This window comes from Phyllobates terribilis, unplaced genomic scaffold (genome assembly GCF_046119375.1).
Source record: "Phyllobates terribilis strain yellow unplaced genomic scaffold, ASM4611937v1 Scaffold_3__8_contigs__length_932513732, whole genome shotgun sequence".
Lineage (NCBI taxonomy): Eukaryota > Metazoa > Chordata > Amphibia > Anura > Dendrobatidae > Phyllobates > Phyllobates terribilis.
This window is the reverse complement of record NW_027362763.1, coordinates 419828996-419841458: the sequence shown is the minus strand read 5'-3', so window position 1 is coordinate 419841458 and position 12463 is coordinate 419828996. Positions and strand designations below refer to the sequence as shown.

At 45.5% G+C, this 12463-nt stretch overlaps 1 protein-coding gene across 4 annotated transcripts in view; it reads right to left on the bottom strand.

The window, feature by feature from the left end:
• The window catches only part of LOC141259518 (cytochrome P450 3A9-like), a 155053-nt gene that overhangs the window by 72256 nt on the left and 70334 nt on the right, over nucleotides 1–12463 (bottom strand). For all 4 annotated transcript variants that reach the window (XM_073675645.1, XM_073675648.1, XM_073675646.1 and 1 more), the window contains one exon: nucleotides 818–931. In XM_073675645.1, the coding sequence (XP_073531746.1) occupies nucleotides 818–931 (114 nt within the window). The remainder of the gene's footprint in view (nucleotides 1–817; nucleotides 932–12463) is intronic.

Here is a 12463-nt window from a genome sequence, read left to right as displayed (position 1 = left end):
AAATATTGCACTCACCAGCTCCTATTGCCCCCCACAACATGATTGCGGGACACTAATGGGTTGATATGGCAGCTGGGGGCCTGCTGAAGGTCCACTTCGCTGCCATCTTGTTACTTTCCTTAAGCTCAGCTAGTCGCTGAGCTCAAGGGAGACCACAATTTACACTATGTACTGCAGTACTGTGGAACTGCATTATATCCTAAAGTGATCAAACAATCGTAAGCTCAAGTTTCTTAGGGAAACTAAAAAATAAAAAAAATAAAATGCTAAAATTTTAAAAAAATATTAACAACAATAAAAATATAAAAGTTTAAATCACCACCCAGTTTAAATCACTCACTTGCAAAAAGCAAGCTCCCATTGATGGGAAAAAAAGTTATGGGTCTCAAAAATGGTGAGATATACAAACATTTTTTCCACCAATAAAATATTTAAAAATTTATACAAGTTTGGTATCGCCATAAACCAATTTCCACAATCATATTGTCAGATAATTTTATTGCCCAATAAACGCTGTGAAAACATAACCTGGAAAAATAATGTTGGAATTGTAGTTTTTTCACAATTTCACTCCCAATTGAATTTGTTCCTGTTTTTCAATACATGATATTTTAAAATGAATGGTGGAAATGAAAACAATAACTTATCCTGCAAAAATTAAGTTCTTATACAGTTATATCAACGGAAAATAAAAAAGTTATGACTCTTGGAGAGAAGGCTGGAACAAATAAAACTACAAAAACAAAAAATCATCTAGTTTAGAAAGGGATAATGTGTAAATGAAAAAGAAAATTGTGCTACATAAATTTGTGACTACCTCTTTGAGTCTCCCACTGGTAAATGTGGGTGACAGAACTGTGCGAATCCTCTTCCATTGCTCATCCTCAGCAACTGTTATTGCAGATTTCAAGGGACCATTGAGACCAAAATTCTAGAATAAAAACACAGGAGCATGTAAGGTATTTTTCACACATTGTGTATATGTGGCATATTAATTAGAAAGCAAGGTCGATAAATGTTTTTTTTTTTTAACTCTTCCACAGTCTAAGGCCACGGCCCCATTATCAGTATTTTGTCAGTATTTTTTCTCAGGAGTGGGAGCCAAAACCAGGAATGGGTGATAAATAAAGAATTGGTGACTTGTTTCTATTATACCTTTTCTCTGATTGTTCCTCACCTGGCTTTGACTCCCATTCCTAAGAAAAAATACTGAACGAATACTGACCAAATACTGATAGTGGGGCCGTGGCCTAAGACTAGGGCTACACAGTGATTTTTGCTCCAACACAAGTCATGCGGCCAAAAATTGCTCTATGCTTCTGTTACATCACATCATAATGCGACTTTTCGAAACCTTAAACTCCCTCCTGAAACCTAAAGCACAGGCCCCCACCACCAACCTCAGCAGTGAGGATCTGGCCACTTATTTCTTGGAAAAAATCAACCACATCCATCAGGACATCTCAGCCCAATCTCCTCAGTGCCTGGATCCCCTTCCCTACTGCACTTCAAGCTCACTAGCCATCTTTGAGCCTGTCACAGAAGAAGAGGTTACCCAGCTCCTCGCTTCTTCTCGGCCTACAACCTGCAACAGTGACCCCATTCCTTCACATCTCCTGCAGTCCCTCTCACCGGTGGTCACCACTCACCTGACTAAAATATTTAACCTCTCTCTTTCGTCAGGTATCTTTCCCTCCTCATTTAAACACGCCATCATAACCCCTTTACTTAAAAAGCCATCCCTGGACCAGAACTGCACTGCTAACTATAGACCTGTCTCTAACCTTCCCTTCATCTCTAAACTCCTGGAACGCTTGGTCCACTCCCGTCTAATCCGCTATCTCTCAGATAACTCTCTCCTCGACCCTCTACAATCTGGTTTCCGCTCCTTACACTCCACTGAAACTGCCCTCACTAAAGTCTCTAACGATCTACTAACAGCCAAATCCAAAGGTCACTGCTCCCTGCTGATTCTCCTGGATCTCTCTGAAGCATTTGACACTGTGGATCACCAGCTCCTCCTCACTATGCTCCGCTCTATAGGCCTCAAGGAAACCGTTCTCTCCTGGTTCTCCTCCTACCTCTCTGACCGCTCCTTCACTGTATCTTTTGCCGGCTCCTCTTCCCCTCCTCATTCCCTTACTATCGGGGTTCCTCAGGGCTCAGTCCTAGGCCCCCTCCTCTTCTCTCTATACACTGCCCCTATTGGACAAACAATCAGCAGATTTGGGTTCCAGTATCATCTCTATGCTGACGACACCCAACTATACACTTCTTCCCCTGACATCACCCCTACCCTAATACAAAACACCAAGGATTGTTTATCTGCTGTGTCTAGCATCATGTCCTCCCTCTATCTCAAATTGAATCTCTCCAAAACTGAACTTCTTGTGTTTCCCCCCTCTAGTAACCTTACTCTACCTAATATCGAAATTACCTTGGAGGGGTCAACCATAACTCCCAAGCAGCACGCCCGCTGCCTTGGGGTCATATTCGACACTAACCTTTCCTTTACTCCCTATATCCGTTCACTCACTCGCTCTTGTCACCTGCATCTTAAAAACATCTCCAGAATCCGACCTTTTCTCACTTTGGAAACTGCTAAAACTCTTACTGTCGCTCTTATTCACTCTCGTCTGGACTACTGCAACTCTCTTCTGATCGGTCTCCCTCTTACCAAAATTTCCCCTCTCCAATCTGTCCTGAATGCGGCAGCCAGGGTCGTATTTATGTCCAGCCGCTTCACCGATGCCTCCACCTTGTGCCAGTCATTACACTGGTTACCCATTCACTACAGGGTCCAATATAAACTCATTGCTCTCACCCACAAAGCTCTCTACAGTTCTGCACCACCTTATATCTCCTCTCTCATCTCAGTCTATCGTCCTACACGTGCCCTCCGTTCCACAAATGACCTAAGGCTAACATCCCCCATAATCCGAACCTCACACCTCCGTCTCCAAGACTTCTCTCGTGCTGCACCAGTTCTCTGGAATGCTCTACCCCAGACGATCCGATTGATGCCTAGCCCCGATGTCTTCAAGCGCGCTTTAAAAACCCATCTCTTTAAACAAGCCTACCACCTCAACTACTCAGTAAACTAACTTTCCCCTGTTCCCTCCTAAATACTATTCAGAATCTGCACTCTACTGTTCATCTGTTTCTACACCCTCCATGCACTCGATAACTGCACTCGGTAATTGAGTATTGCACTTTAACATACAGGCTGATGACCGGATCATACAGCTTTATATGATAATCCCGACTTATTATAATTGCCAGACCTGAAATAACAAGCACTTTCCACCTATTGTGTCCCCCCATTTCCATGTAGATTGTAAGCTTGCGAGCAGGGACCTCACTCCTGATGTAACTGTTAAACTGTCTCACCTTGTATTGAATTTATTGTTTGTACATGTCCCCGCTTAATTGTAAAGTGCTGCGGAATATGTTGGCGCTATATAAATAAAAATTATTATTATTATTATTATAATGCAGGTGAATCTTGTTGTGACCCCTAGCAGACTTCAAGGAAGCCTATAATCCAAAAAGTAATTCTAATATAGATAAGAGCACACAGAAAAAGCCTAAAATATCATGTAACTGTTACTCCAACTTGAATCAGAAATCAGATAAATGTACAGTACAGACCAAAAGTTTGGATACACCTTCTCATTTAAAGATTTTTCGGTATTTTCATGACTATAAAAATTGTACATTCACACTGAAGGCATCAAAACTATGAATTAACACATGTGGAATTATATACTTAACAAAAAAGTGTGAAACAACTGAAAATATGTCTTATATTCTAGGTTCTTCAAGGTAGCCACCTTTTGCTTTGATGACTGCTTAGCGCACACTTGGCATTCTCTTGATGAGCTTCAAGAGATAGTCATCGGAAATGGTCTTCCAACAATCTTGAAGGAGTTCCCAGAGATGCTTAGCACTTGTTGGCCCTTTTGCCTTCACTCTGCGGTCCAGCTCACCCCAAACCATCTCGATTGGGTTCAGGTCTGGTGAATGTGGAGGCCAGGTCATCTGGCATAGCACCCCATCACTCTCCTTCTTGGTCAAATAGCCCTTACACAGCCTGGAGGTGTGTTTGGGGTCATTGTCCTGTTGAAAAATAAATGATGGTCCAACTAAACGCAAACCGGATGGAATAGCATGCCGCTGCAAGATGCTGTGGTACCCATGCTGGTTCAGTATGCCTTCAATTTTGAATAAATCCCCAACAGTGTCACCAGTAAAGCACCCCCACACCATCACACTTCCTCTTCCATGCTTCACGGTGGGAACCAGGCATGTAGAGTCCATCCGTTCACCTTTTCTGCGTCGCCCAAAGACACTGTGGTTGGAACCAAAGATCTCAAATTTGGACTCATCAGACCAAAGCAGATTTCCACTTGTCTAATGTCCATTCCTTGTGTTCTTTAGCCCAAACAAGTCTCTTCTGCTTGTTGCCTGTCCTTAGCAGTGGTTTCCTAGAAGCTATTTTACCATGAAGGCCTGCTGCACAAAGTTTCTTAACAGTTGTTAAAGAGATGTGTCTGCTGCTAGAACTCTGTGTGGCATTGACCTGGTCTCTAATCTGAGCTGCTGTTAACCTGTGATTTCTGAGGCTGGTGACTCAGATAAACTTAGCCTCAGAAGCAGAGGTGACTCTTGGTCTTCCTTTCCTGGGGCGGTCCTCATGTGAGCCAGATTCTTTGAAGCGCTTGATTGTTTTTGCAACTTCACTTGGGGACACTTTCAAAGTTTTCCCAATTTTTCGCACTGGCTGACCTTCATTTCTTAAAGTAATGATGACCACTCGTTTTTCTTTACTTAGAATTTGTATTATGGCAAGAAAAAAGCAGCTAACAGTCTATTCAGTAGGATTATCAGCTGTGTTTCCACCAGACTTATGCACAACACAACTGATGGTCCCAACCCTATTTATAAGGCAAGAAATCCCACTTGTTAAACCTGACAGGGCACACCTGTGAAGTGTAAACCATTTCCGGTGACTACCTCTTGAAGCTCATCAAGAGAATGCCAAGAGTATGCAAAGCAGTCATCAAAGCAAAAGGTGACTACTTTGAAGAACCTAGAATATAAGACATATTTTCAGTTGTTTCACACTTTTTTGTTAAGTATATAATTCCACATGTGTTAATTCATAGTTTTGATGCCTTCAGTGTGAATGTACAATTTTCATAGTCATGAAAATGCAGAAAAATCTTTAAATGAGAAGGTGTGTCCAAACTTTTGGTCTGTACTGTATATATACCATATATTTTTAATTAAGATACACATCTACACAATAAAAATAAAATTATATAGTAAAAACAATGAAAACAAGGGGAGGCCAATGAGAGACACAAAATAATGAAGATTAGAAAACAATTAGTGTTGAGCGAACATGTTCGACACTGCTCGGTACTCGCCCGAGCATCACGCTACTCAGGATGTTCGGCGAGCACCGAGCATTTCCGGGTTACTCGGGCGGGAGCTCGGGTCTCCGCCCTGCATGTTTGGCGCTCTTTACAAAGCCAATGAACATGCAGGGATTGCCAGCCAGTCACTGTAATGCTGCAGCCATGTTGGTTGTGGGCATTACAGTGATTGGCTGGCCGCACAGCGTCACCTTGAGTATTTAAAACCGGGCGCCGCCATCTTGGACACAGTCGCTCCGGATTAGACAGTGTAGGGACAGCGCTGCTGATTTAGGGAGAGATATAAACTGCGAAATATTTAGTGTAGGGTCTGTAAAGGCTGCCAGAACAAACAAACAGTCCTTTTCAGGACTAATATCCATCCCAGATACCAGGCAGGCAGGCTGTATAGGAGACACAGTGGTTATACCAGCAAACGCTGCATTACAGTCCCGTGTGCTCCTGTTGCTGAAATTGCTGGACTTAGCACCAGGTGTCGGGGGCCAGGAAAAATCTTTTTTTTTTCATCTAAATCCTCATTTTTTTTCCTCCTTCACACTGTACAAAGACCCGTCTTATTAACCTTTTGGTGTGTCCCCCCCCCAAAAAAAAAGCGTGTCTCTGATTTTTCAGACACAAATATAACTGTTGAAAATAGTCTGGTGTAGGCTAGAGAAACAGAAGTGTTGTTTTGCACTTCCACGGTTCAAACCTCTGTATTATCCATTTTGGGCCTTTGTATCTAAAAAAAAAAACATTTTTAGTGTGTCGCTCACTGTTCAGCCGCAAATATCTCTATTTAAAAAAGTGTGGTATACCCCAGTAAACAAACTGTGGTTTTGCCATCCCACGGTAAAAAATCTCTATTATTCAGCTTTTGGTAGTTTTTTCCGTAAAGAACAACAGTAGTGTCTCCTGACTGTTGTGACACAAAAATATATCTGTTGAAAATAGTCTTGTGTAGGCCCGACATCCCAGTGTGGTTTCGCAGTTCCACGGGTCAAATCGCTGTACTATCCAGTTTTGGGCCTTTGGTATCTAAAAAAAAAGCAGTTTGAGTGTGTCGCTCACTGTTCAGCCACAAATATCTCTATTTAAAAAAGTGTGGTATACCCCAGTAAACAATAACTGTGGTTTTGCCATCCCACGGTAAAAAATCTCTATTATTCAGCTTTTGGTAGTTTTTTCCGTAAAGAAAAACAGTAGTGTCTCCTGACTGTTGTGACACAAAAATATATCTGTTGAAAAAGGTCTTGTGTAGGCACGACATCCCAGTGTGGTTTCACAGTTCCACGGGTCAAATCGCTGTACTATCCAGTTTTGGGCCTTTGGTATCTAAAAAAAAAGCAGTTTGAGTGTGTCGCTCACTATTCAGTCGCAAATATCTCTATTTAAAAAAGTGTGGTATACCCCAGTAAACAATAACTGTGGTTTTGCCATCCCACGGTAAAAAATCTCTATTATTCAGCTTTTGGTAGTTTTTTCCGTAAAGAAAAACAGTAGTGTCTCCTGACTGTTGTGACACAAAAATATATCTGTTGAAAATAGTCTTGTGTAGGCCCGACATCCCAGTGTGGTTTCGCAGTTCCACAGGTCAAATCGCTGTACTATCCAGTTTTGGGCCTTTGGTATCTAAAAAAAAAGCAGTTTGAGTGTGTCGCTCACTGTTCAGCCGCAAATATCTATATTTAAAAAAGTGTGGTATATCCCAGTAAACAATAACTGTGGTTTTCCTATTCCACGGTTCTAATCTACTCTTTATTACCCTTTTTCCATTGATAGTGCAAGTGTAAGCTATTTTACTTAATTTAAAATGGGCAAGGCGCGTGGCAAGGGACGTGGAAGTGGACGTTCTGGTGATGGTTCGTGCAGAGGACGGGGCCGTGGCCAAGGTGAAAATGTGCCACAACCAACAGCCACATCTTCTCGCTCCCACTTCTTGACCGAATTACTAGGGAAGCACAGAACAACACCAGTATTGAGAACTGATCAGTGTGAACAGGTTATTAATTGGATAGCAGATAATACTTCCAGTTACCTGGGCACCACCACCTCCGGTCTGTCTTCCACACGGTCAACTTCTAGTAGCCGTGAGTCTCGACCGCATACTCCTCCTCACCCTGATGCTCCTTCCTCCCACCATGCCGAGTGTCGTCAGAAAGCAAGTGATCCCACACTTGGACACTCCTAAGAGCTGTTCACTGGTCCATTTCCATATTTGGGCCCCTCGCCTGATACGCTTGAAGTGGTGGAAGAGGAGATCCCATGTTGTGATGCCCAAATATTTGAACAGCCACGGCCACAGGAAGTCGACTTTGGCAAACTGTCACAAGAGGTGGACGATGACGAGACACAATTGCCAGGAAGTGAAAAGGAGGATCGTGGTGCGCAAGTGGAAGAGGAGGAGGTGGTGGATGATCTAGTAACTGACCCAACGTGGAAGGAGGACATGCAGAGTGAGGCCAGCAGCACACAGGGGGAGGGAGGCAGAGTACCCCAACAGGCAGGAAGAAGCAGTGTGGTGGCCGCAGACAGAAGGCAGGCAACCGTTCCCCGTAACACCAACACGAGGGACGTTGCCAGTACAAGCGGTAGATCTTCCAGAGTCTAGAATTTTTTTAAAGACTCTGCTGATAACCCCAAAAAGGCCATATGTTCCACCTGCCATGCCAGCATCAGCAGGGGTGACAAAACTACCAGCCTGACCACCACCAGCATGATCAGGCACATGGCAGCAAAGCACCCGACTTTGTGGGGCGAAACCCAGGGTCCACGACCAGTGTCAGCGGGTGTCACCACTGCTTCTTCCACTGTTGTGCGTGCAATAGAACCCCCTGTTGTGTGTGCAAGGCAATCCCCTGTCCATACTGCATGTAAAGATGCCCCCACCTCTCAGTCTTCACTTGTTATGGCAGTTTCTCAAGAAACAGCATCAACGTCCACGTCCACGTCCCACCGCAGAGTTCAATTGTCCATATCCCAGACCATTGAATGAAAGCGCAAATTCACAGCTAATGCCCCACAGGCCACAGTCCTAAATTCGCACATTTCACGACTGCTTGCGTTGGAAATGCTGCCTTTTAGGCTGGTGGAGACGGAATCCTTCCGCAATCTTATGGCGGTGGCCGTCCCTCGGTGCTCGGTCCCCAGCCGACTCTATTTAGCCCGGTGTGCCATCCCCGCACTACACAAGCACGTGTCCCAAAGCATCTGCCGTGCCCTCAACAACGCAGTTACTGGGAGAGTCCACCAGACAACGGACACGTGGACAAGTGCTTGTGGCCAGGGACGGTACATCTCTCTGACGGCACACTGGGTAAACATAGTGGAAGCCGGGACCCAGTCGGACCTTGGGACGGAACACATCCTCCCCACACCGAGGATTGCGGGCCCTATGTCAGTCAGAGTTGCCCCCACAGTGTACAGCTCCTGTGCATCCTCCTCCTCCTCCTCCTCATGTTCAGCCTCCATCTCAGATATCACCACATCAGTTACAAGCTGGAAGCATTGCAGTACTGCCTCCGCCAAGCGGCAACAGGCTGTGCTGAAACTCATAAGCTTAGGTGATAAACCTCACACTGCTTGTGAGTTGTGGACAGCTGTGAAAGAGCAGGCAGATCTGTGGCTGAGACCGCTGAACCTACATCCCGGCATGGTCGTGTGTGACAATGGCCATAACCTGGTGGCGGCTCTGAGGCGAGGTGAGATCACACACGTACCATGCCTGGCTCATGTGCTTAACCTCGTGGTTCAGCGGTTTCTTAAATCGTACCCCGAGTTGCCAGATCTGCTCGTGAGAGTACGCCGCCTGTCAGCTCATTTTCGCAAGTCGGCTACAGCTTCCGCCGCCCTTGCTGTATTGCAGCAGCGTTTGCAGCTTCCGGCACACCGACTGGTGTGTGATGTCCCCACACGTTGGAACTCTACCCTCCACATGTTGAAAAGGATTTGTGAGCAGAAGAGAGCAGTTGTGGAGTACCAGCTGCAACAAGGCCGTCGATATTCAGGTCAGACTCCACACATAAGACCTCAGGAGTGGACCTGGATGTCTGACATATGTACCATCCTGACAAACTTTGAGGAGGCCACCACGATGGTGAGTGGCGATGACGCCATCATTAATGTCAGCATCCCACTTGTCTGTCTTTTGCAACGCTCTCTGCAGAGAATTAAAGAGGAGGCATTGCAGCCAGAGTATGATGAGATGGATCAAGAAGCCGTAGCGGGCGATTACACACAGCCCAGCCTCATCTCATCCCAACGTGCATTGGGGGACAATGAGGGAGAGGAGGAGGAGGAGGAAGAACAGGAGCTGCTATCATGCGTTGTAGACGGTAGTACCTGTACAAGTGTCATACCGTCGGTTTAGCGTGGGTGGCCTGAGGACAGGGGGGAGGAGGAAGAGGAGGAGGAGAGCATGGTCAGTCGTCATCTTGGTGAGGACACGGAAATCTTGCCCGTTACCAGTCTGGCACGCATGGCTGACTTTATGTTACGCTGCCTTAACCGTGACCCTCGCGTTGTCAAAATGTTGGGTGACAGTCATTACTGGTTGGTGACACTTGTAGACCCCCGCTACAAGGAGAACTTTCACTCTCTTATTCCTGAGGTGGAGAGGTCTACAAAAATGGGGCAGTACCAGAAGGCCCTTGCTGCAGAACTCTTAAAAAAATTCCCATCTGAACACGCTAGCGGCAGAGGTCACAGTTCGTTGCCCAACCAAGGCGTACAGGCGAGAGAGATGCAACTCCAATCCAGCAGAGGCAGGGGAACACTGTCAACGTTCTGGGACAGTTTTCTGACACCCGCCCAGCTTACAGGCCCTGAGGCGTGGGGTACTCTCACAAGGAGTGGAAAGTTTCAAAAGATGGTGAGGGAGTACCTTGCCAACCGTACCAGCGTCCTCCATGATTCCTCTGTGCCTTTTAATTATTGGGTATCCAAGTTGGACACTTGGAATGAACTCGCTCTGTACGCCTTGGAGGTCCAGGCCTGCCCTGCCGCTAGCGTGTTATCGGAGCGTGTTTTTAGTGCCACTGGAGGAATTATAACTGATAAGCGCACTCGCCTGTCAACTGACAATGCTGACAAGCTGACCCTTATCAAAATGAACAAGGGCTGGATTGGGCCAGACGTCTCATCACCACCAAATGACAGCAGAGTAACATAAAGTCAAATCCACTGTGTTATTTCGGGAGGTGTATTCACATGCACCGCTTCACACCCACACATGGGTATACACTTCCTCGTTTCGGCTGTTTTATCTTCTTCTCCTTATCCTCAGCCTCCACCACCCCTATACCACCAGGGTACCAGCATTGCAAGTTCCTCCGTCCTTATTTTTGGCAGCTTTTGCTTGCAAGGCATAAGCAAATACTATGGGACACCCACTCCCCAATAATGGGACTTATGTTTGTAATATGCTGTACTGCATGGCTCTTGTAAGGGGCATTGCAAGTTGCTCCGTCCTAATTTTTGGCAGCTTTTGCTTGGAAAGCATAAGCAAATACTATGGGACACCCACTCCCCAATAATGGGACTTATGTTTGTAATATGCTGTACTGCATGGCTCTTGAAAGGGGCATTGCAAGTTGCTCCGTCCTAATTTTTGGCAGCTTTTGCTTGGAAAGCATAAGCAAATACTATGGGACACCCACTCCCCAATAATGGGACTTATGTTTGTAATATGCTGTACTGCATGGCTCTTGAAAGGGGCATTGCAAGTTGCTCCGTCCTAATTTTTGGCAGCTTTTGCTTAGAAAGCATAAGCAAATACTATGGGACACCCACTCCCCAATAATGGGACTTATGTTTGTAATATGCTGTACTGCATGGCTCTTGTAAGGGGCATTGCAAGTTGCTCCGTCCTAATTTTTGGCAGCTTTTGCTTGGAAAGCATAAGCAAATACCATGGGACATCCACTCCCCAATAATGGGACTTATGTTTGTAATATGCTGTACTGCATGGCTCTTGTAAGGGGCATTGCAAGTTGCTCCGTCCTAATTTTTGGCACCTTTTGCTTGGAAAGCATAAGCAAATACTATGGGAGACCCACTCCCCAATAATGGGACTTATGTTTGTAATATGCTGTACTGCATGGCTCTTGTAAGGGGTATTGCAAGTTGCACCGTCCTAATTTTTGGCAGCTTTTGCTTGGAAAGCATAAGCAACTACTGTGGGACACCCACTCCCCAATAATGGGACTCATGTTTGTAATATGCTGTACTGCATGGCTCTTGTAAGGGGCATTGCAAGTTGCTCCGTCCTAATTTTTGGCAGCTTTTGCTTTCAAGGCATAAGCAAATACTATGGGACACCCACTCCCCAATAATGGGACTTATGTTTGTAATATGCTGTACTGCATGGCTCTTGTAAGGGGCATTGCAAGTTGCTCCTTCCTAATTTTTATTTGCTTTTGCTTGGAAAGCATAAGCAAATACTAAGGTTTTGAGGTTAATTGTCCGACTGCGCCACCCGTGGATTGCGGTCAGGGAGTACCACCGCTGCGCTGCGAGGCAGACCGCTGAGGCTGGTGTTGTGTGTGCAGCAGAGAATGGGATAACTCCCCATGGGAGGAGTATTGTTATGTTCTGCTACCAGAGCTAAGGAAAGAGAGGAGATCTGTCCCTACGATAGAACTCAGCTTGATCCCTACGATGTAACAGGGAGCCTGATCCTGCGATCAGACCTGCTAAAGTCCTCAGCTAGTCTGTACGGAGACCTATAGATGTGGGGAAGGAATCCCTACAAGCACTAGGGACTGGGAGCAAAATGGACACCTCCTAACAGAAATAGTAGCAGACAGACGAACAAACAAAATATATAGAACACAGAGGTCCGAAGACCAAGCAAACTAACAGAGTTAGATACTGAGCACAGGCTAGCTAAAGAGTAGTAATACAATGAAGTCCAGCAAAGCCAGAAGGGCGGAGCAGGACTAAATAGGCCAACAAGGTCATGTGACCAGCAATAGAAAAAACCTAAGAGCAAGGTTCTAACAGTACCCCCCCTTCTAAGAGGATCCTCCGGATCCCCTAGGACC